The sequence below is a fragment of the Physeter macrocephalus genome, chromosome 13 (assembly GCF_002837175.3).
Source record: "Physeter macrocephalus isolate SW-GA chromosome 13, ASM283717v5, whole genome shotgun sequence".
Classification (NCBI taxonomy): Eukaryota; Metazoa; Chordata; class Mammalia; order Artiodactyla; family Physeteridae; genus Physeter; species Physeter macrocephalus.
Window position 1 is genome coordinate 52,437,622 of NC_041226.1, and position 24,287 is coordinate 52,461,908.

General features: G+C 39.4%; 1 protein-coding gene across 3 annotated transcripts in view; it reads left to right on the top strand.

Moving 5' to 3' along the window:
• The window catches only part of SLAIN1 (SLAIN motif family member 1), a 57,067-nt gene that overhangs the window by 16,572 nt on the left and 16,208 nt on the right, over positions 1-24,287 (top strand). For 2 of the 3 annotated variants that reach the window (XM_007117840.3, XM_007117841.3), the window contains one exon: positions 22,244-22,393. In XM_007117840.3, coding sequence (XP_007117902.2) covers positions 22,244-22,393 — 150 coding nt within the window. Of the gene's footprint in view, positions 1-20,858; positions 21,009-22,243; positions 22,394-24,287 lie in introns of all 3 variants that reach the window. The other variant, XM_024123256.1, reaches the window with a different exon arrangement.

Sequence of the window (24,287 nt, forward strand, 5' to 3'; positions counted from 1 at the left end):
TGCGGTACGCAGGCCTCTCACTGTTGTGGCCTCTCCCGTTGCGGAGCACAGGCTCCGGAAGCACAGGCTCAGCGGCCATGGCTCACGGGCCCAGCCGCTCCGCGGCATGTGGGATCTTCCCGGACCGGGGCACGAGCCTGTGTCCCCTGCATCGGCAGGCAGATTCTCAACCACCGTGCCACCAGGGAAGCCCCATGTATATTTTTATATATGAATTTTGCTCAGTTTCATTTGAAATAAAATAAAAATAAAATTCAAATGAAATTCAGAATTAGAATCCTTTAGTTCAAGGGTCAACAATATGAAAGGGATCAGATAGTAAATATTTTAGGCTTTGTGGGCCATCTAATCTCTGCCATCACTAGAAACCAGCCATAGCAAACATTAATGAACAAGGCTGTGTTCCAGTAAATATCTGTGGACAGGGATTTCAATTTCATTTGACTTTTTTTTCATGTGTCAAGGAGTATATTCCGATTTTTAATTTTGGTTTTTACCTTTTTTTGAAAATGGTTAAAATATTCATAATTGGTGGGTATTATAAAAACAGGGGCAGGTTGGATCTGGGCCACTCAGGTCATAGGTCTGCTGACCCCTGATTTATAGTTCATTTGCACACAAGGTAGATCTACATACAAGGTTGGTTTAAAAAATAGAGGAGAGGCTATGTTAATTTAACACGATGTAACATAATGTAATTTAAAAATTATCATAGTTGGTGGTTACTTTTGAGATTATAGACTAAGTGCCTTATCTAATTTTCCTTTCATTGGCAAGGAGCTAAGCAAAACTGTGAGGTCATGAGGACATGAATTGCAGTTTTATTCATAGTGTAATTTATTTAAATTTCATATAAAAGAGTTTGAGCAGAGAACTAGCTTTTCAAATTCAAAATTAGTCTTTTACTAAATTTGTATATAAATCTAAATCCTCTTTTGCTGTGAGACTAAATGCTTTTGTTCCAAAGATCCATAATCCATAATCCCATTATGAGATAAGAAGTAATGGATTAGAATAGGTTGTTCAATGGATGAAAAAAAATTTTTGAAACTTAACATGTTTTATAAAGCAGTACATCTGTAGTTTAGCAAGCATTAGTCTTACAGACTTTATAAGGAGAAGGGCAAATTCCTACCCCATTCTCCCATGCCCATTTTATTACCCAGATGCAGTTACTTAACAGAAACTATTTGTTCTGGTTTTGTTTGTCTACCATCTCTTTTTAAATTCCAGGCTTGTATGGCTATTGCCTGAGTTATCAATTTTAATCATTACCGGTTGGCTTTCTACTTTGGGTGGTGAAGGTTTCATTTTTAACTCCCCCCGCCACCCCCGCTATACTTTTTCTCCGCATATTCCGTCATGTAGCTTTTTACCAATTTTAGGATATCAGTATGGATTATGATAGCAAGACTCACATCGAAGCCATGCAATATTTTATCATTATGTTTCTTTTTTCATTTAACTCTGCTTTTCCTTGAGTTAATTGTAAAAAGACACTTGATCTTCTTGATCCTTGTCATTAATTTACCCTTAGACTCTCCACATGAAACATCCCCGGTATGGTTAGACATAAAACACCCACCAAGGGTTTTTATTTATTTAGTTTACCCATTCCTCCTGGTAGTGCCTTCTATTCTTACTGCAGTCTTACCTTGTTCTCTGTAGGCCTGTGCGCAGCTGTCATGGTGGGACTTCAGAGACTTCCTTTTCCTTATTCCCTAGTTTAGCAGAAGACATTCTCCTGTTGCTTTTTGTGGGGAGTAGAAGTGGAAAGAGAGGATATGTGGGAGGTCAGTGGTGAGAACGTCATGGGTCTGAAAATGTCTTTATCGTACCTTTGCTCTTACACCTGATTGTTCTTCGGGCTACATGTAGAATTCTAGTTTAGAAACCATTTCCAGCAGAGTTTAGAAGGCAGTGTTGCATTATATTTTAGCTTGAGGATTGCTTTTGAAATCCTGTACCATTCTCATTTTTGATCTTTCTGCTTAAAATACACTGGATATTTTAGAATCTTTCCTTCCTGGTATTTTGAAATTGCACTCTGTGTGTGTGTGTGTGTGTGTGTGTGTGTGTGTGTGTGTGTGTGTGTGTGTGTGTGTGTGTTAGTGTTAGACAGTGGGCACTTCCAGCCTGGAAACTTTAGCTCTGCAAAATTTCATGCATTATTTCTTTGTAATCACTCCTCCCCTCCAGTTTTCTCTATTCTTTCTTTCTAGGTACTCCTTTTAGTCAGATGCTGAATTTCCTGAATTGATGTTCAGATTTTATATTTTTCTCTTCTTTTGTTTATTCTTGATTTTTTTTTGAACATTCTGCTTTCTTGGAGATTAAAAAACTCGTCTGCTAAACCCTTTGGCTGCATATTTATTAAGGATCAGCTATGTGTCAGGAACCATTGTAGGTAACGGGGATCCAGCAGTAACGAAAACAGATGTTAAGTCCCTGCCCTCACTGAGTTTACCATGTAGTTTGCAAACTTTCACTTAATCCTTCTGTTTTTTGTAAGATACCCTTGTATGTGTGAGATATCTTAAATCTAGCAGCTTTCTGCTTCAGTTTAAGTGATGAAATCTGTCTTTGATAAAGCAGGAGGGGAGCAGCTGCTTGAGCTGGGGAGGGAGCCCAAGGGTTTTGGTACTCTTCCCATAGACTTTGCAGCAGTCACCTTGTGTTGGCTTCACCATAGAACTCCCTACTCTCTGTGGTACCTGTACCATCAGTTTCAGAGCTTTTCCAGGTCTTTGTTCACTTATCCCCACTGTGGACCCTCAGAGCAGAGAATATCAAAACCCATCTGGGTCCATCACCTAATGTTTATCTGTTTTTTCATTTCTAAATAAAATGACTCTTCTTAGTCTGATAGTATCTCCTCTCCTATTTTGATAGTCCATGTAGGTTTAGAAGACCTGAGTTAGCTGTCATTCTAGTGTGGTTTTGTAGAAATGAGAAGAAATCATAATTAGTCCTCCATATCAAAGAATTCTTACTGGATTCCAGTTAAGGGATTCTTTGTCAGTGACAGCTAATTAACTGGTATCAGTTAATTACAGTTTTAACTTAAACTTTATTCATTATATAGCATAAATGTTTAATTGGAATAATGTGTGTCACATATTTTAGAAGTTTCAAGTAACTCCCTAATAAAGCATTTTCTTTTTGTTTAGACTTCATTTCTCTTGAACAATCAGCATCTTCAAGTAACAAACATCATTGAGCATTTTCTCTGAGACCAGGGTTGTATCTTCATTTGAATATAAATTGCCCAAGGACAGAGACTTTGTTTTGTTGATCACACCAGCTACAGAAGGGAACCTGACATGTATTAGACACTGTTGCTAAAATAAATGAATGTTTGTTTAATTCTTTATGAACCCAATGTCACAATTACTACTGTTATAATTTCAGTTTTGCTTTTGAATATTTCAAGATGGGGTGAAGTCTTTGCACCACTTTCCTTACCAGCCATCTCTTTCTTTCAGAAGAAAGACTGGCGTCACTTGAAGTATCAACTTGCAGCATTGCTTTTCCATTCACAAGCATGTTTACTTTAAAATAATTGGTTTTTACTTACCCTACTGCATTTTGTTGCAAAATGATTAGTGGTTGTACATGCTTCTCCCAGCCATTCCCCCACCCCAGAACTGTTCAGTAAGACCATCCACTGCCATGAAAAGGAGCAGTTAGAGATGAGCTTTGAAGAAAGGTAAAGTTATCCTCTCTGTCTCTTTCTCTCTCTCTCACTCTTTTACCAAGGGATTGGTAAATGTTCTTTAACGTTAGCCTGCAACTTCAGATAAGATGCTGCTTATTCGAGAACAAGTATTTTAGATATTTGGTTTTTATTTCCTGACCCTGATGTTTTGGGGAAGAAAATTACTCAACAATTAAAGATGAATTCCCTGAGAACATGTGAAGCGGGGCATAGTTATGAGGAGCCAGAGTCTATCTAGTTGGGTGGACCTTATGTCCCCTTGGGTCCCTTGGTCTTACATCTCTTCTTTCTCATTCCCTCTTGTACCCTAGGAACGTAGCCTGTGCTATTTTCTCGGTTGCAAATTAGCTGTCTTCTCTGCTTAAGGCCCACGCATCCCCGAGCACATCTGAGTAAGGGTTTGTCAACCTCTGTTTCTGCAGGTACTCGGGGTAGCATTTCTCTTAGAATTGTCTCTACTTGTGTAGTTGCTAACGAGCTCGTTTGGATTATAACTTCTTGAAGGGGCTAACTCTTTTCTCGATTTGTGAGGGTCCTCTAATAACCTTCATTCATATCTGACAACTTTGTGACCCTGGTTCTAGATTACAAAACTTGGTAAATTATGGGAGAATATATGGGAAGTGTTCAAGTCTTGCCTTGAGGTTGTGATAACAGGCTTATTAAACTCCTGCCCTTTGAAGAAGGTTTGTTTTTCTGAAGAAAATGATGGAAAAGAAATGTTTTATATGATTTAATTTTATAGGGGGTGAGCACCACATTATGACTGCTTGTAAGATATTGCTAAAAGCAAACCTTTCTTGTCAGAGCTATAATTTTGCTAACTGGTTAAGTGCACTCAAAATACAATAGGATAATTATTTTTGGTGTAGGGTATATATATTACAGATGATCAATATGTATCCAATACTCTTAAATTCTCATAGGGAATATAAATTGACTTTAATTAAAATATTAACTAATATTTTAACTGAATATTAACTAAATTAATTGCAGCTTTATTGTGCCTCCTGAAACTTATTTTTCCCTTTTCCAAACTGGTCTTAATCTTCAAATTGTATAATTTGTAAAGTCTTATGTATCAAGTAGTCAGCACAGGCAAGTTACTTAAGCTTTCTCAGCCTCTTCTACATTTATGTTTATTTTATAGAGTTGCTATAAGGGGTTAAATAAAGATGTTTGTGAAGGAGACATAATAAAGGCTTAAATATTCAGTCTCTTTCTTAATATATTGGAATAACATAAATGGCTTTTTTGGATAATGTACAGAAAGTAATGTTAAAAGTAAAATACCTAATTGCTGAAAGTTAAATCTTTCAGTACTTCTAAATCTACAATCTATTGGTATAAAATTAAGAAAGCCTAAACTAATATTTCCTCTTTTTCTTGGTTGGTTTTTCCTTTTTGAAGACGCTCCTAACAATGTTTGTTATGTTCCATTTGGAAGCACCCTGTTTTGTGAACGTCTTTTAATTTAATTTTTAACATGCGTATCCCTTTTTTTTTCACGTAGATTAAGCATCTGAGGCCAGGGGGACCTGTACCTCAGTTTCCTTTTGAATTGCTAGTGCTTACCAAGTTTTCAAACATGTTTTAAGCTCTGAATGGTTGGTTTCTGTGATGTATTAATTTGAGTACATTCAAATTCCTTAGAGCAAAGAAACTAATTGAACATTTGGTGTTGTAAATGGCATCCGGTTAGCCAAAGCCACACACACAAAAATTATGTAGTCATGTTCATTACCATGTTAGCTCTGAGAGTAGAGATTTGAGACTGTTTTGTTCCCTGCTGTCACCCTTCCAGTGCCTGGAACAGCACTGTCACCTGGTAGGCGTTAAATGCTGATAGTTGAATGAATGAATTTGGGGGAAGGGTTTTTTTTTTTATTAATTAATTAATTTTGGGGGGCTGCGTTGGGTCTTCGTTTCTGTGCGAGGGCTTTCTCTAGTTGTGGCAAGTGGGGGCCACTCTTCATCGCGGTGCGCGGGCCTCTCACTGTCGCTGCCTCAGTAGTTGTGGCCCACGGGCCCAGCTGCTCTGCGGCATGTGGGATCTTCCAGACCAGGGCTCGAACCCGTGTCCCCTGCATTGGCAGGCAGACTCTCAACCACTGCGCCACCAGGGAAGCCCCACGGGGGAAGGGTTTTTGATCTAGTAGTTAGATCTAGTGCCTCAGCCCTACTTGACTCTGTGTTTAAGAGCACGTCACTTGTTTCCAGTGTCTTGCTTGTAAGTGGGGACGTTTAACAGATTTCACAGGGCTGTTACAAAGATTTCAGGAAATGTTGAATGTGAAATTAGTTTGAAAAATGTGAAGTGCCATATAAATATATGGACACATTCCTAATACGCAGTTCTTTATTCAGAGACTGAACCAAAAAAAAAATACAGGGAATCCTCTTAGTTTGGCTGTTTATAGAAAACGAAGAGTATTTTTTTCTTTGGGGGTGGGGGTGTGTCTGTTTTCTCTCTATATAAATAAAGATACTTGGTAGAGTTAGGGATCTCAAATTGAAGTTTTATGAGTGTAGTTTATTCAAGAATAGTAGAAAATTCAAGAGGACCTCTGTGGTCTATTCCTTTTCTCCTGCTTCTTGGATCTATATGTATTAATATTTCTGACATGCTTTTCTTTCTTCCCCACTTCCTCCACCCCTTTAGAATGTAAATAACAAATACCCATAGAACTTTCATGGGTAGCATTAACTCACATGCTATCCTAAATTGGAATAAGGCTAATCTAGAGTCTTTTGTTAAGTCCATGTCATGAGGCTGGGATGTTAGATAACCAAAGCTTATCTAAGTAATTTGAAACACCCAATATGTGGCTCAGTTAATTTGGGGCCAGTTAATAAAAGCTTATCTTGCCTTAAGATTCTTGAATGTCCATAACTATTGAATCAGGACAGGTCACATTTGAGGAGTGTGGGTATAGTTTGCACCAATAGTGTAGCTCTGCACACTTAGCTGTCTTGGGTCATGTTTCCCTGGGACCATCTCTCATTTCCTCTGGGATTATATACTAAGCAAATGTGAATAGCTATTACCTCTTAGCTGAGTTTTTCTCTTATCTTCATATGACACCAGTTCCCTTTCTTGTCTCGGTTGTTATGATGGAGTGTTTCTCTCTAAATTTAGCCAATGAAGAAGAAAGTTGTCGACTAACCCAGGGCTCTGAAGGTGGCCTTTTTCATTTGCAAAAGCCACACAGATTGAACTGAGACATTAAGAAGCTTATCGAGTGTCTTGTCTCCTGGAGTCTGCCCAGTCTCTCCTTGCGGGGCCCAAGATGCTATCTCCGCCAGCTCGTGTTTCCAGTCTTGAGGTGCTCTGTCACATTTGGAACACAAAATTAAAACTTAGTCTGTGCAGTTCATTTTAGGTAAGCTCTGTAAAGGATTCCCTTTCTCATTGGAAAAGTAATCTGGAATCACACTGAAATTTTTGTGCAGAAACAGGGTTTCTTGACATTTGCTATTATCTCTGTGTGCTGGAAGTTGAAGATGCATCACATCTGTGTGCTTCCATCACATCCTTGCTTTGCTCTTAGGCTCCAAATAGCATCAGTATATTTGCTTCATTATTAGGAATGATGTTGAGTACAGTAAGTAACAAATAATTAGGGATTGTGTTCCCATGAAATTCACAGTTTCTATACCATTATATCCAGCAACATAGATATGTATTTGCCAGATATTCCTAAACAGTAGTCCTTTCCTTTCTTTTGCCAATTATGCATGTGTTTCTATTTGTTCTTTTGTTTTGCATTTCCACCATGATTAGAAAGGTGTTTATCAAAATAAGCAATAACTTATGGCAGTGCATAATGTCTGTTATAATGAACACATAATTGACATGCTATTTTGTTACCCACCCCACTGAGAAGAAATGTTAGAGATTCTCCCAAAGCAGTTGTTTCCTGCTTTCACACTACTCTGATGATTGATTACACTTGCCTTTATGGCAGTAAAATTTTATTTTGGTGGGTGTTCATACCTGTTTCTTGGGACCTCTACAAAACAGTCAATTGCTGCAAGAATTTGTAGACACCTTTCCTGAGACACGGGGCCTTGACCAGAGAGATGATTCCGATGCTAAACCATGAAGTAAATGTATTGAGCACTTGCTAGGTGCAGGCACAGTGCTAAGGACTAAGGGTACAGTGGCAAGATGAACTCAGCATCTGGCCTTTGGAGCAAGCAGTCTAGTACAGGGAACAGATGACACAGATGGCAGCTCTTGTTCTTTTTTCTTCCTTTCCCTTAAAACAAGCATGATGACGTTCATGGACCTGAGTCTGAGGGGTATAGCCAGGAAATGCTTTCCTGAGGATGTGACATATTGAAGAGTCAGAAAAAGTTCAGCAGGTAACTCTGTAGGAGAGGAGGGCAGGGGAGCAGCTCAGACCATAGGAGCAGCATGTGGAAAGGCCCTGAGATGGGATGAGACTCGTGAAGTGAGAGGAACTGGCAGGGAGAAAACCTGAGCTGAGTGATTCTAAAGGAAACTAGAGTTAAGGACTCTGGACTTTCTATTAAGATGGTTGGGAAACCTCTGAACAGTTTTAAGCAAAGGAGTGACATGACTTTGGACAGGAAAGCTACAGGGTATTATCTGAGTTGTCTTACAAGACTGACCCTTTTTTGAAATCTGGCAAAATTTGGAGAGTTGAAATAGTGATTTTAGAAATTCTTTGGGATGTTGCAGTTGGGCTTTAGCATTTTTTAGGATGATTCTTTAACTTAGTTAGACTTGGAAATGTTTTCTCCTGCTTCTCTCATTAATATCCTGAATTTCTTGTGTGACCTTCTATGAGAAGCAGTAGTTTAAAATGTGGCCAAACTTCATGGTGCTTAATTTACTTCAGAAATATAAGGCTTTGATAGTCTCATGTATTTATAATACATGGAGCTTTATACTTTTATATAATGACAAGTTTCATGTGCTTGAATTTTGGAGCTCTTGTCATTTTGTACTTGTGAGTTTAATATTTTTCCACTTGTAAGGCTGTATTTCAGTGAACGGGGTGTGTATGTAAAAGTATCTTTTGAAATTCAGGTTTTAGTCATCTTCTGTGTGCCTGTGTATTCATATACGTGTGTATATATGCACATGCGGTGTAATCGTGTGTGATTTTCCATTTTCATAGCATTTTTAGGTAATGAAAGTGGGATCAGGAAAAGGATACTCTAGCAGCAGGAGTTGCTGGCATGTGCTAAAGGTGATGACTGCCAAGTGGTGGAGATGTCTAATCTGCAGGGTCAAAACAGATACCTATTTTTAAAGAAGGCAGAGAGATCTGATTGAGAACCAGAGCTCGAGGTGACTTCAGGTGTCCATATTAGGCTGAGCAGAGGGTGGGGGGAGGAGTGTTAGATGAACTTCGGAAGCCTTCCACCTTCCACCCCAGGATAGAGACCTCCTTCCTTTGTGCTGTTGGGATCTCAGCCACTCTACTGCTGCATGTCCAGGCACCTGTGGAGAACTTGCTTATGAGATAATCCACCTGTTTACATACTGTCTGTTGTGAGTTTCCTTAGAGGCCTGTTGGGGTAATACCTATACTGGTGCAAAAGAAACTCACGCCAGTTACCTGTATTCAGATGAACTTAGCCTTTATTCATAAATACGAACCAGCAACCAAGTCTCACTTGCTTTTTGAGAAAACTAATAGCATGAACAAAATAAACAGGTCAGCTGACTTTGTAGGAAAGATGTAACTAGGGGAGTAGAGAGCTCAGCGTGCTCAGATTCAAGAGAGTAGTAATACAATTTTAAAACAAGAACCGATTGCTAGGAAGAGCAGTAGTCAAATTATTACTACTTTTAGTCATTTTTAATTTCTTGGAAGTACTGAAATAAAAATGGAGAGGGCTAAGAACCAAGCTGCTTATCTGAATTAGACAAAGGAATGGCCCCAAAAGAGAGAAAATTGAGAGAAGTTAGGGCACTTGAAGGACAGATCTGCAACCTCTAATCTTTAAGTTTTAGAAGCTGGAACAGATAGTTTAGAGGAAGAAAGAATCAGTAAATAACAGAAGAAGATCCCTTTGAGCTGAAAAAAAAGACCCGCCCTCAGCATGAACTGGGATAGATGAAAAGAGACCTACACCTAGACATCCCGGTTTAATTCAGATTTTCCAGGGTTTAGGAGAATATCCTAAAAATGTTCAAAGGAAGAAGTAGGTTATCTACAACAGTAACAGACCTCAGATATTTCATAAGTAATATTGGATGCTAGATGGGCAATATTGTCTTTAAAGTTTTGAGGGGAAGTTATTTTCAAACTGTGATTTTCTACCCAGGCAAATAAGTAAATTGTGGAGACAAGTGGGAGAGGTTTCTGGATCTGCGAAGATTTAGATAATTTTACTTTATGCACCCTATTTTAATGGCGGGAAAAGTACCAGGAGAGAGATCCATGAGATCTAGAAACCCTAGGTCACCAGGATGACCTAGGAGAAACCAAGAAAGATAAAATAAGAAAATGATTTGACTCTGAAGGCTTATGATGTCCACCAACCAGCTGCTGCTGGTTTGTCTACTTAAAGTTGCACCTATATACGAATTATATAATTGTCCCCAAATTTCAAAGCAAAACTCCTGCCAAATGGATCTGGTTGTTATAACCTTTATGTATATTTGAATGTTCTTCTACATGCAGGTATTTTAATAAAATCATGGAAGTGGTTAGCTTTAGGGCCAAAAAAAGTTTTTGCTTTGTCAAAGCTCCGTTATTTATATTGATATGTTTACTTTCTACTACCACTCAAGACTAGTAGGTCAGAGGCCTTTTCTGCTACTGGAATGTAGGCCACACACATTGTGTCCCTTACTGGCAGAAAAGTATCCTAGCCCAGGAGATGCTAAATAGGAAGGATGGTTCAAATTCCATTTCCATCACTCTTCTATTCAGGAGCTTCTAGTGCTTTCTATTAGCCTACTGGGCTTGGATTCTTACCACACTGTACATGTTCAAGGGCAGGAAGACTCTTATTGGTTATCTAGTCTATCCTTAGTGTTCGCTGGGGGGAACCCACTGTATTCAAACGTGAGATCATCTAGCCTATTTCTTCATAGTATTAGATTCTGTAGCATCTTCCTTATCTCATTATTGCCGTGTAGAACGTGGAAGTTGTACCAGCCGGCTGTCATGGCTTGCGTTGTGGCCGTAGTCTAACTTGAGAGCAGTCGTCTGCAATCTGCATGACAACATCGCTTGGTTGACAGATAATTAGGTCACTCTTTTCCCTTGTTCTTTGCAGGTTACATTATTTCACATAGGCCCTCTTCTCACATTCTATGGCCATTTTCACTGTCCTTAAATTTGATGTAAGCCATAGCAGTCAGGCCTAAGGGAGAAATGACTTCTGTACAAGGGAATTTTTAAACATGCCTTTGAAGTCTAATTACTACTGAAGTTAGATTTATTTTTAATCTCCCCTATTAATTGCAGATGGGAAGTCTGATGACGATGGTGACTTGTGAAGTCGTAGAGGTCACTCCAGTCCTGGATAACCCTGGATTTGGTCCATGTGTGCTTAAAGCTGGCAGTTTATCTTCAGTTTTGACCAGTGATTAAGTGGAAACAAGTTGACAATCCACAGAATTTCCCTTCCCAACTCTCATTTTCCAGCTTTACTTTTAGACCATTGTCCTGGTTAGAGAAGCCCTGAGAAGGATCCAGTAGTAGCTGGGAGAGAAGAGCATTCGGCATGTGGTCTCGGGACTGGTTAGGGTCTGAGAAGTAGAAAAGGTCCAATGCCTTAATCATGATGATGAGATACTTTAACCAGCTAGATTACTTTATGAAATTCAGATCAAGAATAATTATAAAACTCTGATCCCTATGGAATAAATGTTATCGAGTAACACTCCTTTGTGGTGAAATTTTGTAACTCATTCAACAAATATTAAACATTTTTCTGCCAATCATTGAGGGTATACACCATCTTTAGTAGGTTTTTCTAGCTGTAATTTGAAGATTGAGAGACTTGGGGGTGATGACTAACTTACTCTGATTAAACAGCCCCTAAGAATACCAATTACACCAGTTTTTTTTTTTTTTTTTTTGCGGTACGCGGGCGTCTCACTGTTGTGGCCTCTCCCGTTGCGGAGCACAGGCTCCGGAGGCGCAGGCTCAGCAGCCATGGCTCACGGGCCCAGCCGCTTCGCAGCCATGGCGCACGGGCCCAGCCGCTCCGCGGCATGTGGGATCTTCCCGGACCGGGGCACGAACCTGTGTCCCCTGCATCGGCAGGCGGACTCTCAACCACTGCGCCACCAGGGAAGCCCAGCCTTTCTTCTTATATCAGTCCACTGGCGTGTGCATAGTAGTTGAATCCTCTTTACTTTTTGCATGTCTGGGAAGAGCGCTATGATCACCTGTCTCAGAGTAGTGGAAGGACCTCCTAGATCCCATATGCTTATTTATCAGGCCGGGGAGAGCTGTGGGGAAATTAATGCTGCTCAAGTTCACCCAGTAAAAATAGTGGATCAGGGGGCTGGCACGGGTTGGAGCCAAGTCAGCAGTGCTTACTTCCTGTGAACTTACTCCAGAAAACCTTTACCTCAGTCTGTGCAGTCAGTTTGTAAGAGTGAACCAATAAGATACTGTCTTTCCTAGGGTTCTTAATTCCCTTGTTTAAGCTTAGTCCAAGCATTTCTGTAGGCTGTAGGTATGTAAAGCTGTAATATAATCACCTAGGAAGTTTATTCTGGAGAGGATGGTTTGTGAAAATAGAGGTCTTCCTGACCCCGGTGGTATGTGGGCTTAGAGCAAAGTGCTGTGGTCTGGATACAGCTTCCTGTGCATATAAGGAGAACAGAAAGTATTAAAAGAGCTGATGTCACCTGTCCTTCGCTGATCCTAAACCACTCTGTACCTGGTGTTAGTAAAGGGCCATGTAGTTGAATTCCTCTAATTGTTTGGCTTGGAACTGAGGCCTGCCTACCTGTTGTATAAAAGAAAGAATAAAAGCGGAAGGATTGAATGATTGTTAATCTCTCCTTGCTTCCTTTTCCTTTACTTTCCGGGACTCTGTGGTAAACAACCTCATTGTTTGAGACTCAGAGATATGACTTAGGAGCTTGTGGTTTTGAAGAAACCATATTTCTTAAAAATGTGTCATTTGGGACGTTTGTTTCCTCTGAGATAGTCTTTGGGTAAATAAGTGAGAACTGTTGACCTATCCCGGTCAAACTGTTGAAAGTTCAAGGTTCAGTACTTTGCTTCTGAGTTGCTAACAGCTGAGGAAAGATTAAGCCTGTGAAATTGTCTAGATGAGCTATAACGTAAAAAGCATGCCCATCATTTTGAGAAGGCAGGTTAAACGGCCTGAGTATTAGGAAGAGTGGATCATTTCTGCACTCTCCTTTCTCCCACCTAGCTTCCAGAACATTTTCCCTCACAATTTAGAAGACGTTTTTGCCCCAACTTGCTGTAACTTTTCAGTAGTTTTCCTTAAAAAATGCTTTGTAGTTTGTGAATACATGGTGCAAACTTTTGTCTTATACTCGCCACAGCCCTGCTTATTACCCTCTGACAAACATACCTTCTTTTCCGATGAGAACGCTGCAACATGAGGATGTTACATTGATCTGGTTTTTGTTGGTCTTTATTACAGTATGTTATGAAAAATGACAGTAAAGAAGAATGCTATTGGCTATCGTTGTTATGTCTTAACCCTTGACATACCCTTGCAATAGAACTCTAATCCTGTGCATTTATCAGAGGGAATGTTACAAAACCTGTATGTATAATAGTCCAAGGGTTGGCAAGTTATGGCTATACCTGGCCTTCTGCCCGTTCTTATATGGCCTCTTTCACATTTTTAAACGGTTGAAAAAAAGTAAAAGAACAGTAATATTTCATGACCCATAATTTCTATGATATTCAGCCCTTGGTATATATAAATAAAGTTTTGTTGGGGCATAGCCATATTCATTCATGTATGTATTGTCTGTGGTTGCTTTAATGCTGTGATGGCAGAGCTGGTGGAGTTGAGAGACCATATGACAGCAAAGCCTAAAATGTTTACTGCCTGGCCCTTTACAGAAAATGTTTGCCAACTCTTGTGTTGGCCTGTTGCTGTGACTTTCATCTCTGACTTTCATAGGCATTGAATACAGCCACCTAGCCCTTCCAGACCCACATCTAACTCTTCTTACCAAGATCTTACCCTAGATCTCTAAAATTCCCCAGTGGCAAATAACCTTCAATCACTAGGGCTTTTTTTCCCCTTACTTATGACAAAGGTGGTGTCACTTTGACATTTCCATGAGTAATATGGCCACCACACTTCAACTAGCTAAACCTAAACCAGTAGGACATAAATGCCCTTTAGAGAATCATGAAAAGGATACTTGCTACCATCTTCAAGTGTTTTGTTTAGGCTTGCCTGTTGAGATTAGTATTATCACGGAGATATGCTCTCCAGACTCACCTAGGTAATAACCTGTGCTTGTCTCAGTGGTGGGCCGGTCATTACTGTTAATACTTGCCAGGTTCTCTATTCCAGCCTCTGCCTTCTCAGCATGTTTACTGCCTTCTAATCTACAGGTAAGAGGCCACCAAACCCACCTTCATCTCCCGCCACCTCTACTGTTACCCCCTATACCCACTCTTAAATGTTCCTTCCTTAGGCCTCTTCTCTTTTCCTTCTTTACATTCTGCTTGGGTGATTTCACTCGTGCCTGCGGTTTCATCTCACACTTACTTGCTGATGTACCCTGATCTCTTTGTCTCTTGCCCTCTTTCCTGAATTCTGACTCCTTACTGGACATGAGCACATAGGCATGTCCTACAAGTATCTCGAATTTAATTCATTTTTTTTCTTAAGCATGCTTATCTCATGTTTCCCGTCTTAGCGGATGGCATCTGTGTCTTAGAATCCGTGGTATTAGCTTTGCCTTACTCCTTTTCTCCACTCCCCGTATTCATTGGCTCACCAGATATTTCCACTTCAGCTCAGATGTGGCCTAACATGTTCTCACCAAATGTTCTGCCAGTACTTTTGTTCGGTACCTTGTGGTGTCTCACCAGCTGCACTGTGAAGCCTCCTAACTGGTCCCCCAATCATCAATCTCTACCCAATTAGTCCATCATCTATATGTCGTCAGAACATACATATCTGATCATGACTTTCTCCTTCTCAAAGTCAAGACAGTACTTGAATATTAAAGCCTCTACTGTACATGACAGTGCAGAAATGGATTCTCCCAAGCTCTCCAGCACTAACTCTTCTCCACATATACCCTATGCTTCAGTCCTAACATCGGCCATTCCCTGAATATGCACTGCTTGTTCGTGCCTCCATGACTTCACATGTGTTCTCCAGAATGAATATGTAGAATGGCATTGTACCCTGGGAGATAAGCTCCTCAACCTTCAAGGTCCACGTTAAACATCATGTCTTCTGGTGAAGTCTTTGGATTCCCTCAAAGTTGACCATTGTCCGCACTTTGCGTGCACTTCATGGCGCTTGTACTCATGTTACTTGCCTGTCTTCTGCACTACTGGTGTTTAGATATTGAAGTGGGAAGGACGGGAGAACAGTAACCATATTTTACACAGCTCAGTATCTGTAGCATCTGGCGCTGGAGAGCCACCATGGTGGGTGCCTACTCAAATTAATAGAAAAATGAAGTTTAGAAAAGCAGGTGGGAGCATAGGGGCCAGGCAGATTTCCCAGAATGACTGGGAATTGAGCAGGAAAAGAACTATGTGTTGTGTGTGCCCGTGGAAGAGATCGCTCCTGGAGACTGACCTTTATTTTTTTGGTACCTGTTGGTAAATGTTGAATAAAGGAACGACTCTGGGTGTGGTCTGTAAATGTTGGGTGTCTGAATTATTCTGGAGCACTAGACTCTTTTTTTTTTGGCTCAGGAGTACACAGATAGTTGGCCAGTTCCTCAGAGCAGCTCCTGGTTTAGGGAATGATGGAGAATATAAATTCGGGTAGCTGAGAAGAGCCACGAGCAAGGAGATACAAAAGTATGACTTATGTAGAAGGCAGTTCTGTGAATTTTAGTAAAACAGAGCTCAGATTTGCTGCTAATGAGTTTTCATCAGGCTTACTAAAAACTGCAGAAAGAAAACATTTCTAGGGCTGCTTTAGACTGATTTCTTCACACTGCTGGGGTCATTCCAGCCTTCTGGAGTGATGCTCCAGATCACCTGCTTTGTGAGAGAGACAAGTAACAGGATGTGGGAAATTAGTGAGCCATGGTCTCTGCAAACTGCAGTTTTGACTTTGAGTCTTATTCTTGGATGAGAAAGAAAAAAAAAAGATGGGAGAAGTGGAGTAGGGCTTGTTTTTAGGATAACTTCCCATGCCTTAGTCTGTTCAGGCTGCTCTATAACAGAATACCACAGACTGGGTGGCTTATACATGGCAGAAATTTATTGCTCACGCACTGGTGGCCGGACATCCGAGATCAGGTGCCAGCATGGTCTGGTGAGGGCCCTCTCCAGGTTGCAGATTTCTCCTTGTATCTTCACGTGGCAGATCTCTCTGGAGCCTCTTTATAAGGCACTACTCCCATTCAGGGCTTAAGCACCTCCCAAAGGCCCCACCTATTAATACCGTCATCTTTGGGGTTTAGCATTTCAACATATGAATGTTAGGGGGACACAAAAAAATCAGACCATAGCACCTGGTTAGAAGTGTGTCTGTACTGTTAGAAGCCACTAGACGGAGTAAGAGTCCAGCCCTCCAGGACTCACCCAACTCAAACCAACTCAGATGCTACACTGATAGCGGGGTGTACAGAAATTCCACTAAACACACTTTGACCTGTTTTGTATATGGTTTCTTTGATTTTAAGAAACGTTGGCATCTCAAGAATTTGAGGAAGCTTTGTAGCCTTCTTGCACGGTTTACTGCCAACTAGTGTTCCTGGCACAACCCTTCACTTTAACTGTGCATTGTAGGAACTGGCTCATCTAGGCTGAAGCCTGTTTAATCTGGATGCATCAATTACTCCACACAGGACCTGGCCGTTAGTGATATAAAATCACTTAGCTCGAAACCAGAAGAGTCACACACAAAGTTCAACAATTTAGCGGTTACTGGAAAGTGCTCCTACAGGTATATTTCTTCACTGGGCCTCAAGCTGGGCTGAAATGTCTAGACTCACCTTTGTCTTCAAAGATATACTAAATTATAGTTCTATTAAGTTCAAGAAATTTGGCAAAATCATTTAGATGTCAAGGTAGGAATGGTACAAAGGTTTGAAATAGGGGAGTATTAGTGAACCTGCCAAGATTTTGACCACATACAACATTTATCGATTATATACTATGTGCCAGACATTGTATTGGGTACTCAACTGGCTCTGTGTATAACAAGGGGAAAGTGTGAAAATGATTATTTCCAGAATAGAGTGTTGCTTTATTTTGAACTCTTTTAGGTAGATGCAGTACTGTCCTTTTGAGGATTATCGCTAAGATTTACATATTAGATCAGTTACTCATTTTCCTTTTATGTGAATTAAGCCATACTACTGCATTCTTATATTAGATTTTGATTATATGCATGGATATATATATATTCAACAAAAATTTGAATATTTACTATATATACTGTGAGTGTAGGCAAAGATGATCAAGGCATGGTAGGAAGTGTCACGGTTTCTGGGAACTTTTTATTAGGAATAATTTTTAGTGTGGAAAATAAAAAAAATTTAGATTCTTTCTTAAACCTATCCCATTACCTCTCCTTTATGATTTTTCTTGATATTATCATCACTGGAGCATTTATCAAATTGATTTTTGCAGGGGGGTTATACTTTGCCTAATGATGTACAAAAAATAGCTTCACAGATATAGTGTAATTTATTTATTTATTTATTTTATTATTATTATTTTTTTTGTGGTACGCGGGCCTCACACTGTTGTGGCCTCTCCCGTTGCGGAGCACAGGCCCCGGACGCGCAGGCTCAGCGGCCATGGCTCACGGGCCCAGCCGCTCCGCGGCACGTGGGATCCTCCCAAACCGGGGCGCGAACCCGGTTCCCCTGCATCGGCAGGCGGACGCGCAACCACTGCGCCACCAGGGAAGCCCTGTAATTTATTTTTTAAGTTAGACAACTTTGAAGGTGTACAAAAAAATAACCTAGTAGACCATTGGACACTCAAACTAGTTTCTTGCAGAAAGATGAGGTACCTGTCCACAACTTAGTCCTCTGTCACATTTATTTCAATAGAAAATGCTTATTAGACAGAAGGTGGCAAAGTTGAAAGCGTAACCAATACCAATTGTATTCTTAACAAGGAAGCTTTAGAAACACTCTAGATGTGGGAAGTGAGGTATAGGGCATTGGATAAGGGTCCTAGTGAGGTGATCTGGAGTACCTGAGATCTAGTATTTGATGAAAAGCCACTGTGCTACTTTAGAAAGGAAGAGAGCAACACAGTTACAATAATCAATGACCAACACAAGCTTGGTAGCGCTGCTCAGAGCAAGCTTTCTGAGGGCAGTGTTGATGGCCGGAAGTTGGCTGAGGAATAGATTGCGATAATCTAGTGAGAGATGGCGAGGTCTTGATGGAGGAAGTGGCAGTAAGACCACAGAGAGTGTGCAGACAGAAGTGTTCTGGGAGGGAGTTTAACTTAGGTATTTGGGAATGAAAGCCTTGCCAAGTATGATACGTTTGATCCAAGTTGGAGAAGCTCTTTACTTACCGATGGAACTTTAGGAGGATAGGAAAACTTAGCTGTTCAGAAGTCCGTCACCCATTTTCTCCTTTATCAAAAGTTGTCTTGCTCCTTTCTTAGGGTCATTTTGATTATCATCAAGCCTCTCAAAAAATTTGACATCCTCGTGTATACAGAAAAATCCATTAAATTAATTAAATGGAAAAAACAAAATTGCCCTATGAAAAGTTCTTTTTGTTTGTTTTTATTCTCTACGAAAATGCTTCCTGTTACAGTTCTTAAAATTCTTTAGCTACACAGTGAAGAATAACTAGGATGCGATGGCTTCCGCTCCTCTCCCCTCTCCTCCTCCACCACGACCTCGGGCACTAATATAACATCGTTATTTTGTTAGCTTGCCTCTGCAATAATTCTTCTCCCTCTTCTTAAAAGCCTCCATGCCAAAGGAGAATGCAGAGCATTCTTTCTTGCAATAGATGCTAATTGTGTTCTTCGTTGGGATCTTGCTGTCATAGCCACAATCGCTGTGCCATTGTGTTGGGAGGCCCGGGTCACAGTAGTTAATTGTGCAGAGTAATGAATGCTGGTTAGTTGGGATGTGTTGTCACCTGCATCTGTGGGTGAGAACACGCAGTCACTGTAATTTGCTTGGCGAGTGATCATATTGGTGTAACATAACATCAACTGCTAAGTAAGTTAGCTGTCACAAAGAACTATGGGTTGTTGTTTTCTTTAATATAGAATTTTTAATGAGAAACTTTTGAGTTACAGAGATTGAAGATGTGAGAAGAGCCTACCTAGTGTGTGTTGCATATTAACCCCTACTTCTCAGTGTGTTTTGGGATCAGGTTTACATATCTGGTGGTTTAGGGAAGGGAGTGCCAGCTCTGCACGTCTCTGCTCTGGCACAGATTGGGAATTGCATGTTGGATAAGTGACGTGACTGGTGTCAACTAGGAACGAGGCTTCCTGGCAGTGACCCCTTTGTGAAACTTGTGGATTCTGAAAGCAGAATCACTGTGAATGTAGATTCCTCAACTCGTTCTTCCATCTGCATAAAGAAAAGGTATTTCTTCTGTAGTTGTTTGAATGGGATGGTGCTGTTTCTCAAGAATCCTTGCTGAAGTAACAGGAAGCATTGGCTCTAATAAATAACCGCGGTGCTATTACGCAAGGACCTTACCAGTCTCAGGATTGGAGCTTGTTACTTTTTTGCCTGCCCACGGCCCACAGTTTCTTCCTCTCCAACCCCACTGCCCATTTTTGAACACTTCTTAGCTATTTGCTCATAAGCATCTCTCATTAAAAGTGTCCTGGGAGTGCATTTCAAAGCAGTTATTTTTATACTTGTTTCTTCAAGTTTTGTCGAATTTCCAGCAAATATAACGAAGTTATTGCTCAAAGTGAAACTTAACCTAATTTATACTTTTCATCTATTCCCTCCTGTCCTGCTTTAGCACATATCTAAGTGATTGCTTTTTAGAAAAGTGGATTTTGACTAGCACAGTAATTTGTATGTCATGAAGAGAGAGGAAGTGATTTTAGGTGTGACTTAAGTTTTTTTTTTTTACAATTTAGGGTCTTTTTATGATCCCAAGATCCAAGGGGCTGGTAATTTTGGAGGAGGGAAATATGTTAATTAGGACAGGAGAGATAATGTGCAATTAGATCATCTGCCGATGCAGGTAAAATTCCTTTTTGTTCCTTATTTTACAGTATTAAATTAATGAGAGGTATAATCCTACCATTAAAAGTTACCTAAATAACACATGTTCAATGCAGAAAATTTGGAAAGCATTTTTTATAAAGAAAAAATCCAGCAGATTATCAATTACCTCTATGCCTGCCACCTGAAATAACTATCACTAAGTTTTGGTGTATATATACCCTTCTGTGATTTTTGTAGATCATTTTTCCATAAAGCTTGTTTTGGACTCAAGCAGAGATGCAGTAGATACAGTAGTCATTTTAAGTTTCTTCCATAATCCAAGAACAAAGTTTCCATAATAATTTTTTGATCAACATTTATTAATATTAAATGGGTTGAATATAAATCTTAGGAAAAAATAGGACTATGAACAGTTAATATTAAGAACTATTTCCCATAATTCTAAAGATAAGTTTCCTTGAGTTTTTCTTTTGACATTAACATTTCATATTGTTAAAACAGTTAAATCTTTGTGCAGAAATAGCATTCATAATGAGGAAATTAAAAACAACTTTTCACTGTTATATAGACATACTGACTGTAATCAAGGTGGCACTGATTGAATGGTTCTTAATGAAGGTAGAAATAGGGCCCTGCTTCACAAATAGCCCGCTTTTACGTATGTTTGCCCTTAGATAAGTGAGAGCCAGTTAAGAATGAAAAGTTGCTTTGTCTCTTCATTTTTTTAACCTCTTCCCTTTCTCCCTCTGACAAGTCAATGTCTGCTTCTGTATAGCTAACCGCTGCTGTTTATTTTCTGCTTCTGTGACAGCTAGCCGATGGCGGAGTCTCTTCCCTTCAAATGTCTCACTGGCTTTTCCTTATAGCCCTGTGGCAAGACTCAGCCCTTATAGCAATGGCATTAATACTCCCAGCTTCTCTAAAACCTCAAATAAAGCAATACTAACACCTGAAAGAACAGGTAATATTTCAACTTCTCGTCTAGCGGCTTGCTTTGTAAATCAGTCACTAAACACAGCTTAAATATCCACCTTTCATTGAAAAGCTTGAGGGTAATCTTACTTATCACAATGGGGAGTCTGCTGCACACTTACTTTGGGTATGACAAAGGCTAGGGTTAATTTGTACTTTAACGTCATTAATCTGCTCTCAATTGTGTATAGTAGGCAGCCTTCACTCTTTATCAAATGCATATATATATATAATTATGTGTTTCCAAATGCATAATGTGCTTTTAAAATTGTTGAACAAAATAAAGGGCTTTATGATTTTCATTATGATTGAAGATTATCAGACTTATTATATCTTGCTGTTTAAAAAATTGTTGGTGCTTTTTATTAAGTCAGGGCTGTGTAGAAAGAATAGTCACAGTAGCTTTTTATGAGATGACGGTCTCATAGTTGTCTCAGCATTGGTGATTCCATCCCTATAATTTTCTCCCTTCGGCCCTTTCTTCCTTGGTTCTCCTATCTCAAGCCATTACTTTCTCACTTTCATGAGTGACTACAAGTCTCCTGTGACGATTCTAAATTATGAAGGTTTTATATGTGCTTCCCTGTATGGATGTGTGCCTTTTATGTGTGATATTCTTATCCATTTATAGCACTGCTGTTTGTACCTGTTTAAAAAATGGACCAGATTAAAATTTAGTTTAAAATATATAATCCATTACTACCAGAGACAAGAATGTCTGATTATTCATTGAAATTGTACAGGATATGTATTCTTATACCATGCCTTTAGATATATACTTAAGCTAATGGGATGCAGATTTAGCATTATTGATTTTTCTTGTCTTACGGTGGTAAAAAAAAAAAAAAACATATAACATGAAATCTACTGAAATCTACCTTTTTAAGTTTTTTTAGTGTACAGCACAAGAGTGGATTTTTGAATTATGAAAACTGAATTTGAGAAAACAAGTGGTTTTGTATATATGAATTATGAACACGTGAAGATGTGCATACTGTCTTGCCATTCTCCTGTCATAGTGGTGTGTTGGTTGTTTTTTGGTGACTTAATGAAAACAGGAAAAATATAGATGGGTCTTTTTTTTTTTTTAATCCATTCAGCCACTCTGTGTCTTTTGATTGGAGAATGCCTTGAAGTGTGCTGACTGTTGATATGTGAACTGTAGAGCACATGCAGATAGCAGTTCTTTATGCTAAGTAACAAACACGTTTCCCTTGTTTTTAGGTTATACATCCAGGGGCTCCCCTCTCAGTCCCCAGTCATCCATAGACAGTGAGCTGAGTACTTCAGAACTGGAGGATGATTCTATCTCCATGGGATATAAGTTACAGGACCTCACTGATGTTCAGATCATGGCTCGTCTGCAAGAAGAAAGTAGGTTCCTCTTTTTAAACTAGAAAACGTTTTAAACTAGAGGCTGCTACTTGAAATCTAAGGGGGTGGGGAGGTTTCAGGCATTTCTCCCCAGGTAATGGGCAAACAATTCTATTCTTTCTCTCATACCATCCTACTTTGTAGGTGGAGCAATTAAATGCTTCTCACAGTCTCATGACCATTGTAAAATATTAGGACATACTCTGGGCAAAATACATTGATGTAAAACATCACCAGTGTAGCCACTGTGGAAACAGTTTGCCAGTTCCTCAGAGAACTAAACATGCGGTTTCCATAAGGCGCAGCACATTGTATTCTTGGGCATATATCCCAGGGCAGTGGAAACTTGTGTTCAGAAACACAGAAACCTGTATATGAATTTATTTATAATAATAACCTTTATTTATAATAATAGCCAAAAACCAGAATGAGCTCAGATGTCCTTCAGTAGGTGAGTGGTTAATCAAGCTGGGGGTACCTCCATACCATGGAGTACTACTCAGCAAGAAAAAAGAATAACTTTTGATAGACATTACCATCTTGGATGAATCTCCAGGGAATTATGCTGAGTGAAAAAGATGATCCCAGGAGATTTCATACTGTATAATTCCATTTATATAACATTTTGGAATGACAACATTTTAGAAATGGATGACAGATTAGTGGTTGCCGGGGCTTCGGGATAGGGCGTGGGCTCTCAGGAGGGAGGTAAATGTGGTTATAAAAGCACAACATGAGGGATTTAGGGAGCTGCTCTGTTTTTGACTGTGGTGGTAGGTATATGATCCTACAGGTGATAAAATTGTATAGAATTTAATACTAACACGCATACACTTATAAAAGTAATACTGGAGAATCTAAATCAAATGGGTTTATATAAGTGCCGATATCATAGTTGTCCTATTATTCTATGATTTTGCAAAATGATACCATCAAGGGAAACTGGACAGAGTACACAAAAGATCTCTATTATTCCCAGAACTGCATGTGAGTGTGTAGTTATCTTAATAAAAATTCAATTAAACATGCATTAATGCATTCTCAGATGCAGATTATTACATATAGAATGGTTAAACAACGAGGTCCTACTGTATAGCACAGGGAACTATATTTAGTATCCTGAGACAAACCAAAATGGAAAAGAATATAAAAAATTATGTATATATATGTATAACTGAATAACTGCTGTACAGCAGAAATTAACAAAACATTGTAAGTCAACTATACTTCCATAAAAATTATACTTCTCAAGATACATAATTATTGAAGGAGAGATAATTGGAAATGTTATTTCCAATAACATTGGGTGATTACTGGTTCTGCATTAAGGTTACAACAATTAATCTGAGAGTGAACTACTTCAAGGGTATTAATGGTATCAAAAGGCAAAAGAAGATGTAGATCACAGAACTGGGCTAAGCTTATTTTGGAATTATCTTCTGAGGCCAACATAAGTAGAAACAGCCAAGTATCATTTAAGCATAACAATTTCCTGCTTTCAGAATTGGGCAAGGCTACTATGAGAAACATTGTAATGCTTATGCGAGATTTAATAAGATACATTTTGAGAGGAAAAATGATTATTTTATATTGTTATTTAGTAACAGTACACTAACAGTAACTCTTTCTAAACAAATATATGGCTGAAAGATTGGATGTCAGTCTCGCAAGTTAAGTAGTCAGTCAGGCATAGACTACTTTAAAACAAAGTTGTGGGTTGGCAACGAGATGACTAGAAACTTCCAGTTTGACTACTTTTAGATGGCTGTCATTTAGGATGACCCAAAACTCCTGAAGTTTTGAAGTGTCAGCATGCTTTGAAAAAGATACTATTAGTAACAAAAAGAACAAGAGAAGTGACCTCATTAGAAAATACTTGTGCCCCAGGGTTTGA